The sequence below is a fragment of the Taeniopygia guttata genome, chromosome 7, assembly GCF_048771995.1.
Source record: "Taeniopygia guttata chromosome 7, bTaeGut7.mat, whole genome shotgun sequence".
Taxonomy (NCBI): Eukaryota; Metazoa; Chordata; class Aves; order Passeriformes; family Estrildidae; genus Taeniopygia; species Taeniopygia guttata.
This window is the reverse complement of record NC_133032.1, coordinates 29,869,866-29,897,091: the sequence shown is the minus strand read 5'-3', so window position 1 is coordinate 29,897,091 and position 27,226 is coordinate 29,869,866. Positions and strand designations below refer to the sequence as shown.

At 39.4% G+C, this 27,226-nt stretch overlaps 1 protein-coding gene across 4 annotated transcripts in view; it reads left to right on the top strand.

Annotated features, from left to right (window-relative positions):
* The window catches only part of ERBB4 (erb-b2 receptor tyrosine kinase 4), a 587,866-nt gene that overhangs the window by 477,776 nt on the left and 82,864 nt on the right, over nucleotides 1-27,226 (top strand). For all 4 annotated transcript variants that reach the window (XM_041717639.2, XM_030278010.4, XM_041717640.2 and 1 more), the window contains exon 20: nucleotides 13,854-14,039. In XM_041717639.2, coding sequence (XP_041573573.2) covers nucleotides 13,854-14,039 — 186 coding nt within the window. The remainder of the gene's footprint in view (nucleotides 1-13,853; nucleotides 14,040-27,226) is intronic.

Here is a 27,226-nt window from a genome sequence, read left to right as displayed (position 1 = left end):
TTCACAGGGAAATATAGCTGTGGATTAATTGAAAGTATTAAAGAGTCTAATCAAATTCAAATATTGAATTTGCAATATCAAATGCAAATATTCTAGCTGTAAAGTATATATAAAGGAAACATTTTTAACTGAGATCTTGCATTACACTCTCTATTTCAATGTATAAGCTATCCCAATAATAGGGTTGATACTTGTCTCCTTGGCATGTACTTTTGGGCTTGGTTACTGGAACATGAAGTGAGTTATTTGCTTGGTTGTATATGTAATTGTTCTGAAGGTCAGGATCCCAGAGTTGCCAGTGTTTTATCAGGACACAGCAGGAGAGAGGTCTTTTGAAAAACTGTATAGAAATTGAGCAGGTAAAGGATGGGAATATTAAAAAAAAAAAAAAAAAAAGATGCTGAGAGGTGGTGCTAGGAGTATCAAAAGTGGTACACAATAGTTTTATTAGGGGACTTAGGAGCTTATGGGATTTGTGTTTCCACAATGAGTTTTCTGTTGCTCTCAGTACCGTGGGGTTTTTTTCTCTTGGCACTGTGCTATATGTTTCCACCCTATACCATGGGTTAGATCTGGGCCTGGGTCAGAATGCTCTCTTCCAGCTTCTTACCTTCCCTGGATCTACATGCTTGTATTTGGATGTGGGCTTTTAGGAGAGTAATCTTACAGACTTCAGTAAAAATTCCTGTTGGATGCTGTAAAGCCATGAATTCTGGGGACTCATCCCAAGAAGATATAGTGCCTGCAGGTGTGGGTCTTTCCATCTGCACAGCCAGGAGTTGGTGGTATTTAAGGCAGAGGGGAGATGTTCCTCTGCAGGCACACATCCTGCTGCAGAGGAAAACTGTAGCTCACAGGCTTGTCCTTACAAATAGGAGAAAATTTTCCTTAAACAGCAGCAAAGTGGCTGGGGATACTGGGATTCTTCTCACAGTCTTGCTGAGATTCAGATGCAAAGTGCAGAAACAAAAGTGACAAAACTTGGTAAAAATATTAAATTATACAAAATAAGGTTCTTTAATAATACTTGATGTGTTATGAGAAGAAGCTGACAGAGATATCCAGTTGTAAAGCAGAGTTTGGCACTGAAAACAGGGTGACAAGTGTTGCCTTATCACTAAAACTGAAAACCTGTAGTTAAGAAATAGCTTTGCATTCTTTCTCTGTGCCTCCAGCTCCTATTAGCAACATAAAACAGGCACGTGTTAATGTTTAAGTTCCTAAAGGGCACTGTGCATGCCAGAATGTTGCCAAACTGCTTAAAAATGAAGGGTTTTATGGGACCCCTGTTAATAAAAGAGAGGTACTGTTTCCACAAGCTTAACAGTAATGCATCCCAAACAAGCCATCACTGCTTAGAGGTTAATGGCAGATCTAATGAGGTGCCAAGTCAACTTAAAGTTAAGGGAGAACAAGGCTTTTTGTGTTGTAGGGAGAAAAAAATAATCCATATATACATACAAATGATCATGCTGTGACTGTTTTTTAATAGGAATGCAAGGGTAGATATAGGAGCTGAATTTCAAGTATCACTGTCAAAGTACATTTTACCTCCAAATATTGTAGTTTGCAGTACTTCTCCCTCAGTGCTTTGTTGCAAATAACCCCTCAAAAATTGTTTTCTGTGCCTCAGCAACTGTCAGAGACTTATAAAAATAATTAACATCTGTTTGCATTAATACTGTACCTATTGTTTACAAGTGACAATCAGATATTCCTACTGCTGCTCATGATGGAAGAAATGAGACAGGGAAAGGTGGTTCCTTACTGGCTTGCTGATAATATTCTGCCAAGACTTTTTAGCAATAATTGGGACAAGCAGATCCATTTGAGGTCACACTGGGGCTGGCAGTCCACAGAGCAGCAGATGCTGGTTGGAAATGCCTGGGTCCTTCTGTACTGAAGCTGGAGCTCCAAAAATAAGGAGATGTTGCAGAGCAATATTTTCCAACTAACTATGATAGTATTGCTTCTTGTTTTGGTAATACAGCATCTCTTGGACCTGTTGAAAGTGCAGTGAGATTGTCCCTGCCCTGAAAGGTATTCAGTCAGGACAGACACAACAGATGAAGAGGAGAGGAATAATTATCACTGTAGCAGTTTATAGATGGAATTCTGAATTGCAACACAGATCCCATCACCTCTGAGCAAATTACTTAATTTTTAAAATTGATTTTTAATCATCTTCAGGTTTTAAATTACCTCAGGATGTTTATGTAGACAAATACTGTATAAGGTTTTTTCAGACAAAGCTGTTTCATCTACTTATCTGTTCAGAATGTGTCTAAAATGTTGATTTATTAGCTCTTTCTCAGGTCCGGTGTTGGAAAGATGCTGGATGGCACTTGATATATAAAGCAAATTGTGTATTAGCAGCAGGAGAAGGAGAATAGGTATTCTTCCCTCTTAGTTACTTGCAAGGTGATTACAAGTGTATCCTGAAGGTTTCTGCTTCATATAGAACACCAGGCTTTTAATTACAGAGGTTAATATGCATTGTTCAAAATAGAATTGCATGGGTTTCTCATAGGCCAGGGCTTGTTTTTATCTTCATGCTTTACATGACAAAGGACACAGAGATGTTTAAGGAGGTATGGTTATGTGGATTTTTGAGCTGTGCTGACAAATTGCAGCTTTGAAGGCTTTCTTGGATGAGCTTGCTCAGGTAAATTCTGAGATGTGGAGCAGTGCAAAGGTGGGAAACAGCTGAGGTACAAAAAACCTTTTATCTGATTATCTGAGTTATATTATCTGATTATCTGAGAGATAATCTGAGTTTATCTGATGGAAATGTAAGATCTCAAGGAGGCAGGGGAATGTGGGACAGGACTTGGCTACAGGCAGTTCCCATGGTTTGATTGCCTGAGCCGTGTTAGTGGATAGGCAGCCCCTGGGATGGATCCATTTGGAAACATTCTCCAGTGTCAAGGATGCTTTTGCTGGCTGGGCAGTGCCCTTTGAAAGACTTCAGTGGGATTTTTAGCATGCATAGAAGCAGAATTTAGCTTTGTGTTTTCTAAAGCCATGCAAATTGTTTTGGGTTTTTTTTAAATGTAGCCTTGTTGGTTTAGATCAACAGCTAGAGTCACCAGCTAAAAACACAAGTCCCTCTGAAAAGCTATTTTAATAACCAAAGCATTTGTAAAAAATGGTATTTAGGCTGAGGAGAGAAAATAAGTTTCCTTGTTGGAATTGTTTTCTTGACAAAATACTGAACAAATATTTCCCAATAAAACATCTTTTAACTTGCTGAAACTCAAAGAAGGAGTTTCTGCTGAAGGTTTTCAATGGGAGATATATTCCAGTGAATTCCATAGCCAGAAGATGTGTTTTGAAATGTGCTAGTGATTGAAGCACGTGGTTTTATCACTTTCTGAATGAACTCTGGTTCATTTCCCTCTTTTGAAGTATTTGTTTCAAAATTCAGACTATGTTCATTAGGCAGGAATGTTGTCAAATCCAAATTGGAATGTTAAACACTTTGTGCATGTGGTTAAGCTGTGCACTAGAACTAGGCCATTTCTGAGGATCTGAATTCTGTGTCCTGCCTGGTTTGAGCAGGGGTAGGAGATGTGACTGGTTCTCTGTGACAAATCTCTTCTTCATCAGCTGAGGGGCACAGATGGGAGTGAAACTCCAGACCAAAAGAAACATTATTGATGTCAGAATTAATGTGACTGCTTGGCAAGCTCTCAAAGTGTTCTGGAGCTTCAGAAAACACCTTAAACCACATTGTGTCACCTTCTAAATGTTTGTAGCTCCACTCAAACGTGCAGATCAGCCAGCCCTCTGCAAAAAGAAAATGTGGTGACATGCTGCAGTTTTCTGGGGCTTTGGCATTTCACTGGCACAGAAGTCCTCTAGAAGTGACCCAGGAGCTGACAAGTGATGGTGTTTTGAGCTGTCCCTCAGAGGTGCAGCATCATCTTTGATCCCAATAAGGTGATCACACCATGGTGGTGTTAGGTCTTATAAAGAAACAAAAATGTGAAGGCATGCAACAGGGAATAGATGGATTAATTACATGTAACCAAAATTCTGCTTTATAAAAGTCATGTCAAATAGTCTTTATGTTGGTTAGGAAGGCTGATGGTGGAACAGCTATGGATCCTTTTTCCTGCTTTTTATTAAATATCAGCCTCTTAGCTCCTGACCTTGGCAGTAAGATGCAAATGGCACTCATTGAAACATGTTTGGTTTGGGAGTGTTTGGCTTGCCCTGACTGATGCCAGGACCTGAGCACAGCCATACGTAAAAGATCTGATGTTGTATTTCTTCTTTCTGGGGGTTAGTGCAGATACCAACATTTTATCAACATGAAAAAAAGAGTCGTTATGATTATAATGTTACATACATGTTACCCTGACAGCAGGCTGCCCAAATCTTGTGGAAATGCAGGGGGGAATTTAGCTGAATTTATTGCCAAGGAACATAAATATTTCAGAGCTGACCAAGTGTTAGCAATCCCACACCTGCATGAGGTGTGGGCAGCCCCAGCCCCTCCCTGCCACACCCAGTCTTTTTAAAAAGTCTTTTTAAGGAGGTTCTAAACTTATCTTCAGGAGAGGAGTAGGTCAGCAGGATGGTAAAGTAGGGAAGAAAAGGTGGGAGGCAGAGGTATAGAAACTCAGGAGGAAAGCACAGGCAGAGCAGTGTGGATGTGACACAGGGGGCAGGACTTTGAGGACTTTGTGGCTCACTGATGCCAGCTTGGTCAGGAGAATAAAAATCCAACAGTGAGCCAAACAGTCCAATGAAACTTGCCATGTTCAAATACCATCCCTTTGCAGTACCCAGGTCCTGAGGGTGAGGTCCTTGTGCAGCTGAATACAGATGAGGGACAGATGGAGATGAGTCTGATTTGAATTCTCTGTGAGAAATTAAATACCAGGCAAAAATGTAGCTTTGATTAAAACAATTCTTAGCGTTGATTATACACTTGATGAAATTAGGCTTTAATCTGATGCTATCCCTTTAAATTTATCCTGAAGAAAGAAGGGGCTTTGAGTGTATGATTATAAAGTCAAGCTTTTCAGTGATACCAGAAAATACCAAAGCAATGCCTGAAGACTGTTCAGAAAGGAGTGAGAACTCAATAGATTTTTTTTTTTTTTTCATTCTAGAGACCTTACCATCACTCTTCCTAAATCAAAAATCAAAGCAGTAACTCCCTCCTTTGAAAAGGTATGCAGCCAAGGCTGACAATACGTGTAAGCTGCTCAGTGGTAGTGTCTGTTTACCCTCCTCTTTGAGCACCACTGAAATGATTGCTTTGTTACTACATGGTTACAACTTCAAATATTTTTGCTAGTTGCATCAAAATAGTAAGAAACAAATCACTTTGGACAGACTTCTCTGAAATAATGATGTGTGTCACAGGCTGTAAGTAAAACATTTGTCACAATGACACAATATTTTTCTGTTAAACCACCTACTCCCGATCTCCAAAGGGGGAATCCCCAGAATGAAGCCCGCTGTTACTTGTCCTGACAACTTTCAATGGGAACAATTCTGGTTGCTGAGGTCCTTGGATTCTGTGCATAAAAGTGAACTGAAAATGGGCTAGATTTTGCTTTCTCATCACCATGACGATTTTTTCAGGGCAAAATTCACAGGAAATGCTGGTGGGAGCTGTCCCTGATCAGGTTTGATGGAAAATCTACACTTGGTTTGTTGTGCACCAGAGTCCTGTTGCTTTTTTTGTTGTTGTTAGCGGAGGAAGTTCCTCCTCTGCTAACTCAGGCTCTGATGAATTGGGAGACTTAATTGGCACAAAGCAGGGAGAAGGAACAACCATGTGGTGTGGGGGTCCTACAAAATTTTCCTCCTACACTTCCAAGCATTTCAGCAATAATTCTCAGCACCTGAGCCTTGCTGGAGTCAGCACAGTGTTTGCAGGACAGGGATCACAGTACTGCTTTTTGTTCCTAGTTTATTTTATGTTGCTCCAAAATGCACAGCGAGCCAGCAGTGCTCCTGTAAGTGCGTGGAGTTGTTTATTCCTGCATGAATAGGACCTACTGCTTCCCTGAGGTGGGCAGGAAGATTTCACCCAGCAGTCTACAAGTATGACCTTGGAGAGGGAGGGCTTTTACATGCCTGATTTGTGCTGGTTTTGGGTGCTTGGAGGAAAGTGGGGCATCTCTCTAATGCATTTCAGTCACATGGGGCAATGGCTGGTTTCTGAATTCAGTGTCAACAAGGCAGGCAGTGCCTGTGAGGAGTCAGTCAGGCTGGTGCCCTGTGTGCTGTGACAGGCAGGGCAGTCTCAGGGGGTTTGCCTGCTCTGAGAGATGCAGCACGTTTAAAGACACATCACAGCTCCAGAAAAGGCTCTCAGCAGTGAGAGAGCAGCCTATTGTAAATGCAGGCAAACCCAATGGGAAGAAATGAGGATGTCTAACTCAATTCAGAAGGCTGAATTATTTCTTTATTATAACTATGCTAAAATACATCAATATACTGTATAAAAGGAGGATACTAAAACTACATTGTACTTTCTCTAACTCTAACACAATTCGTGACCCTGAGAGCCCAGCCCCAGGTAGGTTGGATTGGCCATCAGGCTCAAACAATCCTCACCAGAATCCAATCAAGCACTCACTCCAGGTAAACAATTCTCCAAACACATTCTACATGGGAAAAACAAGGAGCAGAAATAGAAATTGTTTTCTCTTTCATTTCTCTCTGTGCACCTCCATGAAAATCCTGAGAGGGAGAGAAATGTGCTTGCCACAGCGATGCCTGGCTCCTCACCAGGCTGCAGGACACTGACCTGGGGCCATCTTCTCCTGATGGCACTGGCTTGGTAGGAGTCAAGTGAGTGGCACTTGTCAGGTGCTGTTTCCATCACATTTGTGCATGAACAGGCTGCAGGGTGTGGTCCCTGAAGTGGAATTTTTAGGTTTTTTTTATTCTTAGTTTTAATTCTAGAGTAGTGGCTCACTTGACAGATGGGTTTCCAGAACTTTCTGAACTAAGGTAGTCCCAGCATTTATTGGCACAGCACACTTGTGCTCTAGTGTAAGCATGCAGTGACTCCACTGACTATCTGCTTGAGGTTCTCATTGAAAACTGAACTAAAAAAGCTCAAATCTCTTACATCCAAAAAAGATGACATCCAAAACCACCCCTTCCAAACCTGCAGCCTCTTTAAACCTAGGAGTTTGTCTGGCTCTGAGGAAACATATGCAAACAAGACTCACAGTGTGACCTTCCCTCTTTGGTGACACAGAGAGGTTCCTTAAGGAGGTTCCTAAAGCCAAACAGGCGTAGAGGGAGTTTTAAGGAGATGGTGTTAGTGCAAAACTCTGCCTAACAGCTCATTAAACCCCCTCAATGGCAGGGCTTTTGCACCTCTAGTTATTTCCTGCTGTGCCAGCCAAATTCAGCATTTCCCTGTAGAAAAAGCAGCTGGCCAGGTGAGTGTGAATGCAGGATCTGGATGTACCTGAGCTTCTGTAAGCGTTCACCTTACTCTATGCTTGGAGCGTGGAGGTGGATGTACAGACAGGTTATTAATTTCTTTTAATACCTCTGTTCATTTGCTGCTGAGTCCTGCTTCTCCAGAGAGAAGCTGAGAGAATGTTGTGCACAAACCTGGGGTGGCGCGGGGTAGTCCCAGGAGGGTGCAGTCACAGAAACCTGGTTCCTTAGGAATACTGGCCCAAGCCAGGCTTGGGTGCATAAATATAAACATAAACATAAATATGAATAAAAATAAAAATATAACAATAACTATAACTATCCATCAATATAAACATAAATAATATAAATACAAATACATAAATATAAATAATATAAACATAAACATAAATAATTATGCATATAAATATAAATATATAAACATAAACAATGGAAACAAAAATACAAACATAAATAATTATAAATATAAATACACAATATAAATAATATAAATATAGACAATTTAAATATAACTATAAATAATATAAGTATAAATACAAAAATATAAATATAAATATATTTATATAAATAAAAATACTGTAATTATTAATATAAATGTAAATAATATAAATATAAGCATATTAATATAAATATCAATAATTATAATATTACTATAAAGATAAATAATATAAATATAAATACAAAATATAAATATAAATAATATAAATATAAATTATATAAACTATATAAATAATACGTTAAATATAAATATAAATATAAATATAAATATAAATATAAATATAAATATAAATATAAATATAAATATAAATATAAATATAAATAAACACACAGGAGTTGAGTTTAATGGAGCAGTAATACACCCAGATTGAGAAGGGGAAGAAGAGAGGGATGATCAGTGTGACATGATTTCTGTGTCTGAGAAGGGTAGGACTGAGCTGGATGTGGAAGGCTCAGCTGGAATCACCTGTGGTGACACAGCCATGGCCCTGCCAAGCTGTCTGCAGGTTTAGCTGCCTTCTGAAAAATTGCTTAAAGCACAGCACTGCTGGGAAACCATGAAAGCACCATCCTGCATAGGCACTAGAGGGGAAATACAGCAGTGGGTGTCACTGTCCTGGCACCAGTGTGGCAATGTGTGTTCTTAAATGTGTATTTGCTCAGTTGTTCTCCAGACTGCACAGGCTGAGTCAGCCACCACCTAAACAATTTGTGAGACCTAGCAGACAAACAAAAGGTTTGAAATGTATTAAATGCTGGGCTGTGATTGGATCTGCCCTGCAGCAGATCAAAGGTGCATTCCAGACAGGTGCTTGCCCCAGCCAGTAGAAGAATTAATACAAAATTAATGTTAAAAGCAGTGTATTCAGTGTAGTATCTCTCCTGCTAGCTCAGCTGTGCTTTCAGAAAAATGCACAGTGAAGTCAGCTTTTAAGTACATTTATTTACTCTGCAATTATTAGGGAAAACATCTGAGTTGTTCTTTCCTGGCATCTTTTGTTTTACTTTGTTTGACAATGTTTTATGGCAGGAACATTTAGGAGCAGAAGGCCAGGAAAACAGATTTTTCAGACTTTGTGCTTACTTAACTCTTTATCAGGTGAATATCTTCATCCTATAAGATGTGCTGAAGGTGTACTCAGAGCACTCTTTCTTCTCACAGTCTTAAGAACTGGGGGTTTTTTTCCCCATCCTGGAAGGTGAAAACAAAAACCGTGCTTTAGCTGGATTTTGAATTAGGTTTCAGAAACAGCAGCAAAATTAAAGATATTTCAAACATGACTGCAGAGTATGGATAGATCAGGAAGCAGGTGAGATTTTCAAATTGCAATTGCACCTCCCTGGACCCCTTTTGACATAGCTCTGCTGACAGAAACCAGTAATAGCTTTGGTGATTGCTCACTGGGACCTGCAAACTCAACCTTCTTTCTTAGTGCACACAGCAGGCAGATAAGTGTGAGCCATTAACATCACATTTATGTGATTGTTTAATGCTACTGCTTAATACAGGCTTGTGTGTATAAATCACAGTTGAGCTTAATGGAGTAATAATGTAATAATCACATTAAGGAATGAAGAGAGGAATGATGGACGTGAATTTTTTCAGGAGAAAAAAGTAGAGTCATCTGGGGCACTGTTCCCACTTGTGCTCCAGTCTTCCCATGTGGCTTTGGTACCCTTTTGGTACCTCAGTTTCTTCTCCATTAAATTAAAATTCCAAAGTCATTCCTGTAATTTTGCCAGTTGAGTGTAGAGACAAGAGCTGGAGACCCACAGCTACCAAAAGGCCCAGAAAATTACAAAGGTTGGTTGTGAGAGATGCCAGTGCCACCAGCCAAGTTTGTGAGTTTAGGTAACTCACCTGCTTAAAATGTTTTTGACAATATATTAGGAATTATAATAGATAATTATTATATTATATTATATTATATTATATTATATTATATTATATTATATTATATTATATTATATTATATTATATTATATTATATTATATTATATTATATTATATTATATTATATTATATTATATTATATTATATTATATTATATTATATTATATTATATTATATTATATTATATTATATTATATTATATTATATTATATTATATTATATTATATTATATTATATTATATTATATTAATGGAGTGTCAAACTGCCACAAAGATTACAGCTCTAGGGTCTTTCATGTCCAAACAGGTTTGAAACTGGAGACTTGTATTCCTTATTTGCTGAACAGATTCTTAAAATGCTGCTAAGTCATAATGCCTCTATTGTTGTTGTTTGTTTTGTCTAATTAGGCTCTAGCAGAACAATTGCAACCTCTTTTACTTTGTGTTTTGCTGTGCTGGATACACATAGCCCTGATTTTAGTTCTTCTCTAGAGGGAAGTTCAATAAAAATAACAATAGTTTTACTAATGAGAATATCTATATGAAGCCAGGATTCTTGCTAAATGAGTGTCTGTTAGTGGCTTAGATCTATAGTGAAAATTTCCTTGCCCTCTGTGTGTGTCTTAATTCATCACAGAGAAGTCCATAATATTTTTAAAAAAACAATTTTTGACTTTTTTTCCCCTGAAACTCTTGCCCAAAACTCTTGGAAAAGCAGGTGCTTTCCTGTACCATCAGAAAGAGACAAATTTGCTTTTATTGTTGCAGAGAAGTGGTTTTCCTTTGGACATAGATAGACTTGGCAATGGAAAGTAGCTGGAGACTAATGGACACAAGCTTCAAAGCTTTCTGTATGGGCCCTTGGAAGACCAAAAAAAAAAAGAAAAAAAAACCAGCTCATTTCTGTTCTAATCAGTCTGGGATATAAAGAAAAGTACTCCAGCTTCAGGCTCGTGGGGAACCTCTTGCCATTCCACAGAGGCAGAGTGGGCAGCAAGTGCTGTCCCTGTATGCATCTGCAGGAGCAAAATGAATGGGGGAAAAAGAAAAAATATGAGGCAGAGTAGTTTTGTGCTCTGGAGATTGAGTAATTCACCTGTCTACAGGTATTTATTCTGGTGGCCTTTAGGGACATTTTCAAGTGACAGCAGAAGAAAGGCTAAAATTGTTTAAATTCTTTCAAGGAGTTCCACATTTTATAGTTAAGCGAGTGGGAACTGCATTAATTTGAATGTGAGTAAAACTAGTTAAATTCAGATCCCTTTTCTAATTTGTTGCATCAAAATCTTTCTCAGATCTGCTACTCCATTATCCCATCAAATAGCCCCTATTTACTCATTTATTTATTTCTTCACATACATTGAGGAAGACAAGGGAAGGAGTCACTCCCCCCAGTAAGGACCATCTGCTCTTTTCTTATTGGGAAGGAAAAAAGCCTACAATTAGTGTCTTGTTCATCTTTTTGTTTTACCAAAAAAAAAAAAAAAAAAAAAAAAAAGAGGGGGAAAGAAAGTAAAAGAACTATTATGCAAATATCTGCAATTTGGTTTCATATATTCTTTGTACTATGATGAGCAATTTCCTTTAACACAAACTCAGCCTACTTGCCAGAACCTTTTTTTTTTTTTTTTTTTGCATTAATATAGGGAAGGGAAATTCCCCCCCCCACCCCCAGATTTTATGTTCTTCTGGTGGCAAATTTGTCTCATCCTTCTTTTTTTCCTTTCTTTCTTTCTTTTTTTTCCTTTCTTTCTTTCTTTTTTTCTTTCTTTCTTTTTTTCTTTCTTTCTTTCTTTCTTTCTTTCTTTCTTTCTTTCTTTCTTTCTTTCTTTCTTTCTTTCTTTCTTTCTTTCTTTCTTTCTTTCTTTCTTTCTTTCTTTCTTTCTTTCTTTCTTTCTTTCTTTCTTTCTTTCTTTCTTTCTTTCTTTCTTTCTTTCTTTCTTTCTTTCTTTCTTTCTTTCTTTCTTTCTTTCTTTCTTTCTTTCTTTCTTTCTTTCTTTCTTTCTTTCTTTCTTTCTTTCTTTCTTTCTTTCTTTCTTTCTTTCTTTCTTTCTTTCTTTCTTTCTTTCTTTCTTTCTTTCTTTCTTTCTTTCTTTCTTTCTTTCTTTCTTTCTTTCTTTCTTTCTTTCTTTCTTTCTTTCTTTCTTTCTTTCTTTCTTTCTTTCTTTCTTTCTTTCTTTCTTTCTTTCTTTCTTTCTTTCTTTCTTTCTTTCTTTCTTTCTTTCTTTCTTTCTTTCTTTCTTTCTTTCTTTCTTTCTTTCTTTCTTTCTTTCTTTCTTTCTTTCTTTCTTTCTTTCTTTCTTTCTTTCTTTCTTTCTTTCTTTCTTTCTTTCTTTCTTTCTTTCTTTCTTTCTTTCTTTCTTTCTTTCTTTCTTTCTTTCTTTCTTTCTTTCTTTCTTTCTTTCTTTCTTTCTTTCTTTCTTTCTTTCTTTCTTTCTTTCTTTCTTTCTTTCTTTCTTTCTTTCTTTCTTTCTTTCTTTCTTTCTTTCTTTCTTTCTTTCTTTCTTTCTTTCTTTCTTTCTTTCTTTCTTTCTTTCTTTCTTTCTTTCTTTCTTTCTTTCTTTCTTTCTTTCCCTGGCACTATTACAGCTGCTATTCTGTAAGTTGTCAGATGTCATATTGGTGTTTTTTGAGGGAAAAAAAAAAAAGAAGACAGCCAAAATAGCCTTACAGAGCCATAATTCCATCTCACTTTTCGTTGTTCCATTGCCATGATGAAATGGTCTTGAAATGGAGGACTCAGTGAATGAGAGAGGAAAGCTTTCTCCTTGCTATATTTGAATGCCAGGTGCTTGTGATGGCAGCATTACCTCTAAGAACTATTATTTAGGGTTTTTATAAGGAGCTCCTTATAAGGAGCTACTGGTCAGAGGTGTGAACTTTAGGATCAAATAGCATAGCCAAGATTAAACCTTCTGGTCCTTGGTCCTGGACCAGCTTGGTCCAGCTGAAAACTTCTTATAGTCTGGAAAAGGGAAATAAAGTCTTTTCTGTGTGAAAAGCTAAAGTGTGGAAAAAACCAAAATGAACTCATCCAAGATCTGATGGCAGAGGTGATGGAACAATCAGATGCTGAGCTAAGAGGCTCAGATTTAGAAAGCAAACTTGGGGTAAATTGCTTCATTACCTGAAGCTGTAATTGGAAGATTAAACTCCAATATGCAAATGGACCACACTTAAAAAAGTGTGAAAACCCATGAGTTATCATCCAGTTTTTGGGGCTAGCCCCTGGGTGGGCTTCCTCTGCACTAAATGTACCTGAAGGCCCTTCAATAAATATAACTACTTTTTATTCTCTTAATTTTGTCTGGCCTCTGTTTGTAGATAGTCCCAAAAAGGCATTAAACCAAGAGACAAAGGAGATTTTAAGTGGAGCGTGTCACACCTGCATTATTGTTTCTGTGGCTGCTACAGGACAGGGAATGTGGGGCAGTGCAGAATTTTATATTTGTGCACACTCTTGTTTTTTGGGACTCAGAATCAAGTGGACATTGCATCAGCCTGGAGGTTCCCTAGGAATGCCTAGCACTGGACAGACAGGAATTCATGTTGCTGAGGAGACACTGATCCCCTTTAGTCACTCAAGTATTGGAATAAATTACACAGGACTCCATTTCCTTCATGGTGGAAAAAGCTCATTCTTTATTCACATAACTCCTTTTTATACAGTTTTATAGACTTTGTGCGTTACCCCAGTTGGTTAGTAGCTTTATTGCCAATTAGTTTATGGGTTAGTAACAAGTTGTTACCCTGTATTGATTGTGTGTACATTCAGGAAAGGTTTTCATTTTTCTATCTAAGGTTGTAAAAACATTTTATACAGGTGCTAGTTGTTTTCACCCAGGAATAGATTGTTATGTTAACGAACTGCTTTTATCAGGATTGCTTTCACATGGGAACTCGCCAAGGGCGGACAAGTAGAGCAGGCTTGATTTTATACAGCCTTTCTCTACCATTTTCCTGCCTTACAACAACACCTCGAGTGCATGGAGTCTTTGAGCTGCTGGGTAACCTTTGGGTCACTCTTCTTGTTGCAGGAAGCTCTGATCATGGCCAGCATGGACCACCCACACCTGGTGAGGCTCCTGGGTGTCTGCCTGAGCCCCACCATCCAGCTGGTCACCCAGCTGATGCCTCACGGCTGCCTCCTGGATTATGTCCATGAACATAAGGACAACATTGGCTCCCAGCTCCTGCTCAACTGGTGTGTCCAAATAGCTAAGGTATGTAGTGAACTGTTGGGCTTTTTGAATCACTTCTTATTGTTTTCACAGCTAACTTGAAAATGTGACTTTTTATTTGTGCTGGTTTTTTTTTTTCAGGCCTGTTTTTGTTTCCAAGAAGGTTAGGTAGTTCTTGAAATACACACTATTTTGGCTGCTTTACAGTATTATATGTGAGCCAAAGTGTTTTTCTTAACTGTCTTCCCAACTCATTGTTAATAAGGGGCTGTTTTTTGGGACAAGGGTGATGAGTGAGGGAAGAAGCCCCCATGTGAAATCTGGGGCTGGACACAGGGTGATTTTTTAGCCCCTTCTGTTGTTCACTCTTAATGTATATAATGGTTTTCAGCCCTTCTGGATCTGCATTGCCAGCTATGTCATCAATTGTCCACCCCCACACTGCCAGGAAGATAAACATGTCCTTCATGCCACTCCTGGGGTGGTAATCCTCCTATGTTTGGGTCACAAACTCTCCTTGGCACAATGTTTTACAGCTGGTTTTAGGCATGTTTAGGTAGTCAGTGTAGTGCTAAGAACAAGTATTCAGTACAAAGAAAATTATTTGCAAAGAATAGCAAGATCTTGCAGTGTAGAATGCCATAACTTGCCCATTTTAAAGGTACTTTTGAACAGCTAGGGTTGTTTACTACAAGTGGCAATTTGGAGCCTGCCTTTTGCATTGGGTTATTTGGAAGTTGTTTAACGTTTTAGATTATTTTGGAGAAAATGCTTGTTATAAACACATGCCCACAGACTATCTTACATTAAATCTGCAACCTTAAGTGAATTTCCTACAGCATCTATTACAAAAAGTTAATTCAAGTTGTAATGTTAATCTTTTAGCACTGAGGAGAAACCTGAAGATTCAGCAGTTGTTTTGCTGGACTCAATAGTAAGCAAACATTTGCCTCTTTTAGCAATTTTAATACAAAAAAAAAAAGTTCTTACAAAAGTAAGAAAACATAGAAATTCAGCTAGCACTGTGCTGTTCTTCAGTCTTCAGGAAGAGCATCATGAATAGGGACTGTTTTCTTTCCAGAATCTGATCTGTTGTTAAACCTTCCTGAAGAAGAGAGTAGATAAAGTGACTGTAGGGCTGGGTAGAGGTGGGGGGAATCCAAACTCCACAATCTGTCCTTGAAGCATTTTGTAGATGTGTGACTATCCTGTGCTGTGGTGGTAAAGCAGCCAGAGCTGCTGGGAGTACTGGAGCACACCAATGGGTATTGCCTGTATGGAGATGTGCAAAGGTTCATTTAGGGCTGAGAGCAGACTAGAGGAGGTGGGAGACAAAATCCATATTCCTGTTTGAGTCCTTTCTCTCAACACAGCCTCTTCCCCATCTGTTCTCCACTCTTTTGATTGACAGTGGCTGTTATTATTTAATGCAAAACATTGACACGGTGCCATCCTGTGGAGGTAATCCTCCGTGATTTTCGCTCTGTGTGTGCCTATGGCCCTTGGCTCCTTGGAGCAGGGCTGTGCTGGCTTTGCTGTGAGCCTTGTAGTGGAGCAGAGAGGCTGAGCACAGCTTACAGAGCTGACAGATCTCTGGGAGGGCCTGTGCAAGGCAGGTCATGGCTTTCCCATGGTGATTCTTGCCAGAGTGTGTGTTGGTGGTTTATCACAAACAGGACAGGACTGCTGGGGTACATTCCTTGAGCTTTACTGCAGCATCAGCCTCATTGCATGGCTGAAACAATTGAAAGATGGCAAAAGCTCCCATACAGCAAACAGCAGCCAAAGATTTCTTTGTTACAGAGCATTTTAAAAACCTTCTAGCCAACAGCACATTGCTAAAGCTCACAGACAGTTGTTCTAGCCAGTCACTAAAAGCACAGGTACACCTGCTTCACACAACACTGGCTTGTCTACTCTCTATTAACAACACACAATTCTTCATTATTAAGCATAAAAACCTTCTACTATCTTGCTAAGCATATTTTTCTGCAGTCTTTAAGTTTATCTTAGCCAAGCCTAAAACTCAAGCTATAGTTTCATGTCCTTGCTTGCTGTACTATTGCAACCTTTTCTACTGTCAAACTTTACATCTGCACCTAGCTCTAAGTTTTCTATTATTTCTGTTCCTAAACCCTACTTTTACAGCTTTCTAGAAATCTTTTTACCTTTACTTTTTCCCACATTGTGAAGCAGCTTCTAAACTGATTCCCACTGTAGATGGCTTCAGCTTAATGTGGGGTTTGGATTTAGGGACATTCACTGGAAAATTGTTGCCTGCTGCTTCTCTTGATCCCCCCTGTGGTGTGGGAGGAGAAGATGAGGTATCACAGATGCCTGAGGTCTGAGGTGGTAACCAAGCAGTGCAAAGAAGTGAGGTCATACATGGTATACAGTGTCAGGAAGAGAAAGGGAGTTCCTTTATACATAAAAGATGGTCTATTATTGAGAGGCTTTAGTGAAGTTAGCTAGTTTATTGAAATTTAATTATATTTCTGTTCTTTCACATTACAATAATCATGTCGATTGTGGTTAGAGGGTGTGCACAAAAAAATTGTTTCAGCTATGGTAAGTGGAAAAACCTTTGAGATCAGCAGACAGGGAGTCCTCTTATCCCAAAAAGTAGAATTAAAGTAATACTTTCATTTAAAAGTGACTAGGAATCAGTCTGCTGCCTGCAAAGAGGAAAGGTACCATTTGCCTTGAAATAGACTGGTCTGCAGAGGAATGAGTGCAGAGGGCAGCAGCAGGCACAAATTCCCATTTCCTGCAGGAAGGTGCACGTGTGTGTCCCCCACTCCTGTACCCACTGTGCCCGTGTTTCTGGCACTGCCACACAGCTTGGGAGTGTCTCTCCACGTGTTGCTTTTCTAGGCTGTGGGGAATGATTGCTTGTGTCTTTCTGAAAGGTACCAAAAGCATGATTAGCAGAGTAATAAGAGGCAAAAATCATCAGTGACTTCCCATTGCTGCTCTCTGCTCCTGAAGCAGCTCCTGCTATCTTTTGCTAGATGCATTGTTCTACCTTCCCTGATTTCATGGAGATGATTTTCCCCAGCAAGAAGAGCACTGAAGGAACTGGAAATGGCTCAGATCTGAAGTTCAGGCTGATTTTTAGGAATTGTTTAAAATCAAGTTGCTGCTGTGACACAGTCCCTCCCTAACTGTGCTTTTCTCCATCTGCCAGTGTGCAGGCACTTATTTATGGAAGCCATTGCTTCAGAGCCCACTTGTTCTGCCAGGCTGTTCATTTCCATATGTCTCCACTTCTGTACAGCTAGATGCAAAGCTAGTTAGCCACTATGCCTGGTTGCCAACCCACATATGGCTCTGGAGATAGCTTCTGAAGGCTGATGACAGGGCAGTTATAAAGTATTATCTACTGCCAACTGGAAAAAGCTTGGGTGCTTTTTCTCTTTGCTTATACAGATTGTGTTGAATTTATTCTGATGTTACATCATTGTAGGGTAATTGTGTTCTTCTTCCAGAAGCTTTAGCTTCTTATTTTATGGATGAAAGCTATAAAAATAGAGTAGCCCCCAAGCATTCTGCATAAAACATGGTTGTTAGACAGCAGCTGTGTCTAAGGGGGCTCTTCCCTTCTGCTCTGCAGTTTCACAAGGCTTCTCCTGGTGTCTCACTTCCATGGGGACTGTCTTCCTTGAAAATGAATATTTAACCTTTTAGCTCTGAGCAAATTTTATGTGGAGTTTGCTGTCCAGTAAAGCAGTGAACTGTGCTCATGTATCAAGGAATTTTTAGTGGGAGCAAGAGTGTCCACCTTGGTGACCTCAGGGTATGGGAGGAGGGAATAATACTCCATGAATGCCCATAGTGTTGGCTCCTTGAGAAGTGGATTGAAACTCCAATTCTGTATGGAGGGCACAAGCCTGGAAGTGAATTCTCAGTAGGTGAATCCTTCTCATCCAGGGTGTGACAGGTACAGTAAGTCAGGAAGATTCCACAAACACACAAAAGATGTGCTGTGTGCATTGATATTTCACCATGTTTGATGCAGCTTCTCTCAGCTAGGGCTGCCCCAGCACGCCCACACACACAACTTGGAGGTGTGAGGGTGAGGACGTTCTCATGGAAGTGCCTTCAAGAAGAGAAGTCACATCTGGAGGGTCTTAGTCAGGAAAGGTCCCTTAGATAACCTCACCCAGTCACCTTCTGCCACTGGGTGAGGTTATCTAAGGGACCTGCATTTGAGGCTGTGTTCTCTCTCTGTTACTCTAGCTGAAAATAGGCTGGAGTTCTGGAATTATGACTGTGGGCTTTTGTGCTGTGCTAAACTCTCTGTCTCTCTCAGGGGCTTACAGAAATACAGTTTTGCTTCTGTAATGTTGCATACAACACATGCTAGCTTCAACATAGACCTGGGCAGTCCCATCTCCTATATTACTGTTTTTTGTTGGGTTTTTTGTTTTTGTTTTTGTTTTTTTTTCCTGTTACAATTACAGTTTCTTTCTTCTGCTGTTGATTTGCATTACATCTGCACTCATTTTGCTGAGCACTGTTCAAGGGCAGAGAAACTTTTCCTTCCTCAAGGCAGAGGAAGAGTCAGGAAGAAAACTTCCTAACAGGAGGCAGCTCTCCTGGGTCTTAGCCCCATCCTGTCCTGCCCTGTATCCCTCAGGGGCTTCCAGACCTGTTTTTTGTGTTCTGAACTATAAGAATTCTTTAATAACCCCTCGGAATACTGTCGAGGTAAAGCAGTAGTAGGTGGTTACAATGGAATGTCATGGAAGGAAAGCCAAGTACTTCAGGGGATTACTTTTTATACCTTTTCAATGTAAAAGAATTCTCAAATTACCTTAACTAAAGCCCTGCACAGCATCAGTTATCCAAGTATGCAGGAAAACAATGTTTGAAAACACTCTAGGAAGGAAAAAGAGAGAGGAACTTTGGGAATCAAATTTTAATGAGGCAGACGAACATCTTCAACTCTGCTGAGTGCTACTGCAGCACACATTGCTGTGTCTAAGGATTCCCTTCCAGAGGCACAGAGCTGCAGCTGGAAGCCTCCAGGAGCCACCACCAAGCCAAAGTTTCTTGCAAAGCCTCCTTGCTGCTTCCTTCTGTCCTGTTTAGCTGCTGTGGGTCCCAGGGCTCTGTGCCCTCCTGCAGCTCTCCTGCCCAAGGAGGGCTTGTCCTGAAGGGGCCTCTCTCCATGCCAGGCTTTTTGGGAAGGCGTAGGTATCACTGCCCTTGTCAGCTGGGTGTAAACTCGCAGGCTGGGTGAAGTTCAAAGGATCTATGTTGATATTTGCATCTGAGAAGCTGATCCAGAAGCGTCCTAAATCCAGTGGGTTTGGGCCTGCACTCGTGTCTGGAAACGGGGAGGCTCTGAGCAGGGAGGGCCTGTGGGGTTGCACTGGGAATTTAGGAGTCTTTCTTCTCCAGCAAGACTTGATGGATTAGCAATAACTTGTTAGAGAAAGCTTTTGTTACTCTGCTACAGGTGGGATGGGAGAGAAGCTGTGAGAAAGGAGAGGAGTCAGGGGTGACTGGACAGGCTGGGGAGAGGCGGAGGACAGTGGCTGTGGTCCAAGGCCTCTCTTTTCCATGGAAGAAGCCTACCCTGCAGCTCAGTGGCTATTGCATCCTGGAGTGAGCAAAGGAGCTTAATGACAGTCATCTCTCAGCTGTGCACATTTTAAGCTTCAAGATGTCTCTGTTCCCAGAGCTCCTTGCCATGACCAGGCTGACTGTGGAGTGACAGTGCCCTTCCAGCCCCTCCTGCCATGCTGGCCCTGGCCAGGACCAGGACCAGGGCTGTGATAATTATCACTGAAAGCAGGTCCATTAGCAGAAATTTACTTTGCTAATGGGGCTGCTCCATGAGGAAGTGCAGTGTGTATAAGAGAAGGATTTAAACCAAGGGCTAATTGAAATTAAAACCATATTGAAACAAGGCTTTAATTTTATAGAGGAGCAAAATCGAAATGCATGGGGAAAGTGTTGTTTTCCTCTCTTGAATCCCTCTACAATTTCCTTTTTCTGAGCTGGAGAGCTTGGGTATTCCCAGATAGAAAGGAAGGATCCTTTCTTGGTGTTGCTGGAGAGCTCTCACTCAGAAAACATTATGCCATTGAGTCTCAGAGGGGAATTACCCAACCTTGCCCATACCAGGGATTTTTGGTACCTGCTGGCTGGCTCCCAAAGTTCAGATAAACTTGAGAAGCCCTTGCAGCAAACTTCAAGTGGATCTTGCCAAGTTCTTCATCCCAGCTTTTCATTTCTCAACAGTGGAAGGGTTCAGATTTCTTTCCTGCTGTGATGAACTGGGCTCTCTTGGGCTTATGTGGGACAATGAGGAAATTTATTTTGAGCCTCTCAGATATTTTTTTTTTCCATGCAGGGCATGTTTCTCTACATAACTATGTACCTATTTATAGAGAATTCTGTGCAGTTTTCTTCCTCTTTGTTCACCAGTCGTTTCTTCTGGAGTATTGAACTGGTTTAGTAACTTTTCTACCAAACCCAGTAGCCCACAGAGGTTTCCTATGGAAAGGATTAAAATGAAGGCAAGCATGAGAAAATTAATCAGCTTAAATGCTGACCAAGTTCTTCTCGTTTCCCTTTCTCCTTTCATCTCAGATGGACTGTCCACTCACTATGTTCCCAGTCTTCCTTTTGCTGTAATTCTCCTTTACTTTCTTTACTTCTGTCTTTGCCCTGCTTTCACAGTGCTTTGTGTCAGCACCTGTTTCTTGCTTTTTCTGCAGTGTCACCATTTCTCCTTTGCTCTCAGTCCCTGGCTGCTTGGCTCCCTTCAGCAGCATCATGTCTGCCACCCATCAGAGTTCTTATGGTGTCCTGTCTCACTCCAGGGTTTGGAAAGGACTCAGTCCCTTCATTTCTCTCATAATCATAAAGCTTTGGGTTTTGAAGGTTTTGTAGTGGGGGACAGGACGGGTTTATAATAGGTTATAATCCTAATTTCTCCATTCTTAATCTGACTCACGGGTTACTTAGATTCCCTCTTCCCTTCTTTCTAAAAATCCAGTGTTCCCAGAAGCGTGGTTCGCAATTGTTAGGGGGAAAAAAAAAAAAAAGCAGAATTTCCAGTCATTTACAAATCACATCAGGCCTTGTGGAGGCACAGAAATGAGCGATTTATTGCACAGAGACAGACAATTTATTGTTTTGTTAAATGAAAGGTGCACTTAGCCCTGACATTTATGGGGTTTCTGATATTAGAGACCTGACAGCCCCAGGCTACAGCAGCTCTGGAGGCTTTCCTGGATGCCCCAGGGTTCTCATCAAGCACACTGAGCTGCGTTTGGGGACATGGGACACACTCAACATTCCATTTTCCCCAGCAGTCCCCAGCAGACTGGCTTGGGAAAGCATTATTGAAAACCACTCTTAAATCAAATTCAAGATATTACAGGAGCCCCTGTGAGGGTCTGTCAGGATTTCCATTATAAGCACATATTTTTCAGGTTTATAACTTAGCCATAAAATTCTGCAGGACTGTGACGTGGTATAAAATGTCTCAGCCCAAAGCTTTTATTATTATTCCAGAAATATATGTATTTGGCTATTTTTTAAGTTGCAGAACTTCAGAAACAAAAGCTAGATTATTCTCTCTATATACCCATAAATTAAAATGCATTTTTCCCTCGTGAGTACCTTTCTCTCAACATTGTATTTTATAACAAAACTTATGCTGCTTGGATAACTACAAAATACAAGGGCCAAAGAACACACACACACACACACATATATATATCTAGTGATCTAGTTGTGTGTGTTATTATTATATAAAATTATTGGATAGATTGTCATTATATATGATATGTGTTACTACATACAATAAGTATTATTGTATAATAATTTATTAATATATTCTATTATTATATTATGACATATATATATAGTCCATGGGCCAGAATAAAATCCTTGCTGCTTCTGTTTTTGTTCACTGTCTGTGTTTGCAGAGGGGATCATATTCCGCACTCCTGCAACACATTAATATCTCCTGATTAGAGAGGAAATAAAACTGGGTTATGTGTCCCATGGAAAATATCAAGCATTAAGAGAATGCATTACCCTGAACTGAAACAGTTCTGAGCAGTTCTGAGTTTTCCAAATTAAGAATTTTTTTTTGAGACTTTTGAAAAGTCTTTGGATTTGTATGACCCTTTTTAAAGAGCTAATGCTTAAAACTGTTTAGAAAGAGAAAAATACAGCTGTCTTTCAGAAGCAATTTGAGCTGTTTTCTTCCAAAATGGTATTTTTGTCAAGTTGTTTCATATGAATAAACCAGATCCGTTTTAGAAAAATAAGATTTATTTATTTTGAAAAATAAGGTTGCCCTCATTTTCCAGAGCTTAGGGTTCATTTCCTAGCCATTGAACAACTTTTTCCTTCCACAAGGCATAAATGCTATTTATACACACAAGACAAATAGAGAATTTGATGTTTCTGAACTGGAGAGTGTCTCTTTCTGCAGTGACTTTGTTTTGGTTTTTTGGTTGTTTTGGGGTTTTTTTTTACCTTTTTGGACTTAAATACAAACTTTTTAGTCTCACATAGAGGTAACTATAAGTCTAAAATACACCAGAAAGGTGTGTTGTCATCACAACATAAAGCTCTGACTTTAGCTCATCTAGATAACAGTGAAAAGCATCCACTTATACCCAAAAAAGGAAGCCAGATTGTAAAAGGTGCAGTGGTTTGGGGGTATGTGAGGTTCATCACAAGAGAGTTTAAATGTTTGGGTGTATTTAGCCAAGCTAAATGCAGTTTTGTATGCTGAGTGTTGGCTATAAATTTAGCATGGTTAAATACCCAAGAGGAGAACAAGTGTGTAAGGTAAAAAACAGCAGTGGCATGAGAATGAATGAGTCTTAACTGGCTAGGAATAAATTTACAGTGATATTGGAAGAAAGTTATTAGGCACTCTAAGTGGTAAGGTGCTCAAACCCAGTAAAAATAATGCAAGATAATTAATGACTTTTAAGGTGGAGCTTGGTTTATGAGGCAAGTGTCGACTGAATGGTACAGTGTCTTTTGAGAGGCACAATTTGATGGCACAGGTGCTTTTATTTTCCTGTTTTAAAGCTGAGTAGTGACAGGACAAGAATAAACAATGAAGGAATGTATACCCACACTCAGCTCAGAGACAGCCCAGGTCTGAAATTTGGAGCTTCAGGAGACAGAGATCAAGCTGTGCTTTGCACTTTGGATTGTTTCTTGTTTTTTTCTGTTTCTCACTTTCTCACCTTACTCCTTCTTAATTCAAATTAAATCAGATTCTCATTCTGTTAGCTGAACTGAATAATGCATCACTCGGTTTTTATTGAAATCAACCAGAGTATTCATGCAATGATGATGCTCTTCTTGTGAGTAAACACATCAGAATCAATCTTGTGTGTTCAGTAGGCTTCACCCTAAGAAAGAAAATGAAGCTTTCACTTCATCTCTGTTTTCCTCTTGCCTTTGCCTGAGGCTTGCTATCAGTAATTCATAAGTATGTGTACAGTAGGTGGAAAAAAAACATAATGGAATTATTTAATGAAGACTTTATTACATTTAAACATAAAGGTTCTAGTTTATGTTGGAGACTACTGGCTCAAAACACTCTGCAAAACTGGCAGCTCAGAGAAAAGATAAAATAACAGTGTCTCCAATTTTCTCTTCATTTAAAACCGCTTCATTTAAAACCACTTCATTATAGTCCAGAGCTCACCCACCTGGGCAATATTTTAGTGAAGAGGAAATTTATTCTATGTTTTCTCAGTCTCTTCCTATCTATCTTGCCTTCCAACTCTCATTGTTTCTGGTGAGATATTCAGACCTACACATCTTTTTGGATTACCAGTATTCACAGGATAATGTCTCACTTTGTCTGTCACCATTGTTGCATCCCTCCCATTAGTTATGAATTCTTTTCTACTCTGCTTTGTACAAGTACAGCTTGTTACCTCCTTCTCTGTAATCTTTCCAATTTTGCTCTTCTTGACTTTCTTTCCCATACACTGTTCTGTCTTTCTGAGATTAAAATCTTAATAATGGTGTTATGCTCTGTACAGTTCTGTGTATCTTGAAATATAAGGCTAAGACTAATAATAAACCCTTTTACTTCTCATTTTAAAACCATGAATGTCAGAAAGAAAGGAAGTTTAATCATGGAGATGATAGGAAAACTTTGTTTTGACAGCTCTATATTGGGACTGCGTTGTGGGCTTTTTTTTTTTTTTTGCTTTGCCTCCCAACTGAGATAAGCATAGATTTAATTTGTGGCATTTTATTTTGGTCTTGGAAAACTGCAAATTGATTTAGAACTGTGCTTTCTCAAGGACCATGGCAGAGATAAGCAGTGGTCAGCCAAGAATTGCATGAAACACACTTATTGTAGGGTTAATTTGCAGAAAATTACAATAAATAAATGATCTGTAAAGTGAGCAGGCTTTTGGCTCTTTCTCTGTGCAGTCTAACATGATGCACATTTTCTGTGCTGTCTCCTCCACACAAGTTAGGAAGGCTTCCTCTACAGGGCAGAATCATGTCCAAGATTTTGGGTGTTTTTATGTAAATTGTGGTTTAGCCCAGTTTGCCTGGTGATTTGTGCTTTTGTGGAAACCTCAAGGGTTGTTTGCATATTGTTTGGCCTTCCTTGGAGCAGGTTTCAGCTTGACTGCCAGTCTTTACCTTGGCTGTTGCATGAATGGGATTAAAAATAACTGATGTAAAACATATGAGGAAGCTCCTTCTGCCTGACAGAGCTGGCCACTGATCAGAACTTTAACATTTGGATAGAGAGCAAGATGATACTTTCCAAACAAAGCTGCAAAAATGCACTTGGCATATTTCATCAAGAAGTAAAATCAAGCAAGTTAGTTTTAAACACATCCATAATTTTTACTTTATTTCCTGGAAGGTATACTGTGGAATGTCAGGTAGATCATATTATAACATATCTTTTTCTGACAGAATATATATTGGTAAACAAAATATAAAAGCTTTTGAAGATACTCCTTAGTGCCTGTTTCATTGCAACACAGACCAGGAGATGCTCTCAAAAAAGAAATAAGATGTGTCACTTTTCTTTAAGGTAGTAGATGCTCTTAATGCTTGTAAATGCTTGTTAATACTGCAAAATTTTGCACAAAAGAAACTGATACTACCACTATGTATTTTATTATGATATGATGTCACATTGTGATTACAGAATGTCATAACAATTTAAAATAATGTACAGTTCCTTAAGGAAAGGGAGGGAAATTTTAAGAGAAAAGTTAAAAGACCTTTTTTTAGTGCATGCACATGCTTGTTTTTGTATTGGCAGCAAAGTATTAGGGCTCTTGGTAAAAAGACAGAACCTGTGTGTGGCATTCTTAAATTTATTTTCTTGGTGAGGTCCAATGTTGCGTTGCTTCCTGTGATGAATGTATCTAAAGTGGGAATCCACAAAATGAGAAGCAGGAAAGCAGAAGCATTGCAGGGAATATTGCAGGAGTGCCCAGGGCCTGTCTCCTGCTCATGCAGTGCAGGAATTCTGCTGCAGCAGGGTGGGGGATTGTAGCTGGAGAGTGAAGCTTGTGAAGTCACCTGGCACTTTCACTGGAGGTACCTGGGAGGGTTTTTTACTTCACAGCCAGTCTGTGTGCAAGACCTGTCAGGAGCTGCCTTCTGCTTCCACACGGTGGCCATGAATTGATGGCCTTGCTCTCCATCTGGGCGGCACACAGGGAAAACAGGCACAGTTTTTAATCTGGAGTTCTTGCCCCAGAATAAATTAAGGTGAAGAAAAGATCACTTACAGCAAAATGCCACTGATTCCTAAGCTCAAACCTTCCTTATCCTAACATGCCTTCTTCAGTAGCACCTGCACCCAGTGTCAGTTCAGAAGGCAATGATTTAAATGGGACTCTGTCTTTATGGTAAAAGAAAAGATACAAGGCTAGAAAGGACTGGATTTTATTCCTGGCTGTTTCAAATAATTTTTTATTGCATTTTTTAAATCACATTTAGACATGTGAGTTAAACTCTTTTCAGCAAATGGGCTTGGGCTCTTAATGAAGCAAAGCATTTGGATGATCTAGTGAAAGGCACTACACACATGCCAAGTGTTACTGCTCAGCTGCTTCTAATTGAATTTCATAAGATCATGTATTCCAGACCTGTCACAGGTTTGTTTATTTACATCAGCCTGAAGTGCAGGAGTCAGATTCCAATTTCCAGGCACAGCACTCACCTTGGTTTCCTGAGAGTGTGCAAATTGATAAATGCAGCTGTATGTTACAGCTTTCTTGGCTTGCACCAACAGGGTGCTTATGGGAGCTCCCTTTTAGGTAAACTTTTTTGCATGGAGCTGGTTTATGTTAACCAGTTCTGCTGGGCACTCACAGGGGGTGTAGCAGGCACGTATCAAATCAGAGCTGGCAGGTGGCAAATCTGAAGTGTGACAATGCCTGTCCCTATACATGTGGAATATGCATTAAAGTCAGGATGAAATCTTTGTGTTGAATACACCATGTAGCTGGTTTTCTCAAGTTACATGGGCACGCTTTTATTTTCTATTACTTGGTTTTCTCAAGTTACATGGGCATGCTTTTATTTTCTATTACTTGGTTTTCTCAAGTTACATGGGCATGCTTTTATTTCCACCTCAGCTATTTAAAAAAAAACATTCTCTATTTATACCAGGAGGAACGTAACTTGGCAAAGTCAAAAGTGTTTGAGCCAGTTAAAATAGTCACAAACACCATGAGTAAGGATGATTAGGAACACAGATATGTGTCTGTGGACTTGCACTGTGTAATTTAAATCCTTGGTTTTCCAGATTCAGTTGACATGAGACATCACATCATTTATGGCCCATAGTTGGTTTACGAAGGCAAAACTTACCAGAAATGGATAGCAGAGACTTACAAGTAGTCTTCTTTTTGTAATTGATAACATGGGCTTTCACTGCCCTGAACAGAGGCAGCTAATGGTATTTTGAGCCCATCAGCAATTGGAGATTGTTAAAAACAGCAGGTATTTTAACCTCAGCAGATCTGTAACACACTACTTTTTCTAATGTTTCTAATAGTCAGTTCAATAACAGAAAAGACAACTCTGTAGGTGTTTTCTGTACAGTTTCTAAAACATAATCCCTAGCTTATTGCCAAGTACTTCCTGTGATTCTTTAGGAATAAAGAGAAAAAAAAGCCAAACAAACAAGTGAAAACCCAAAGGAAAGGCAGCCCTTCGTGTGGAACATCAGCAGT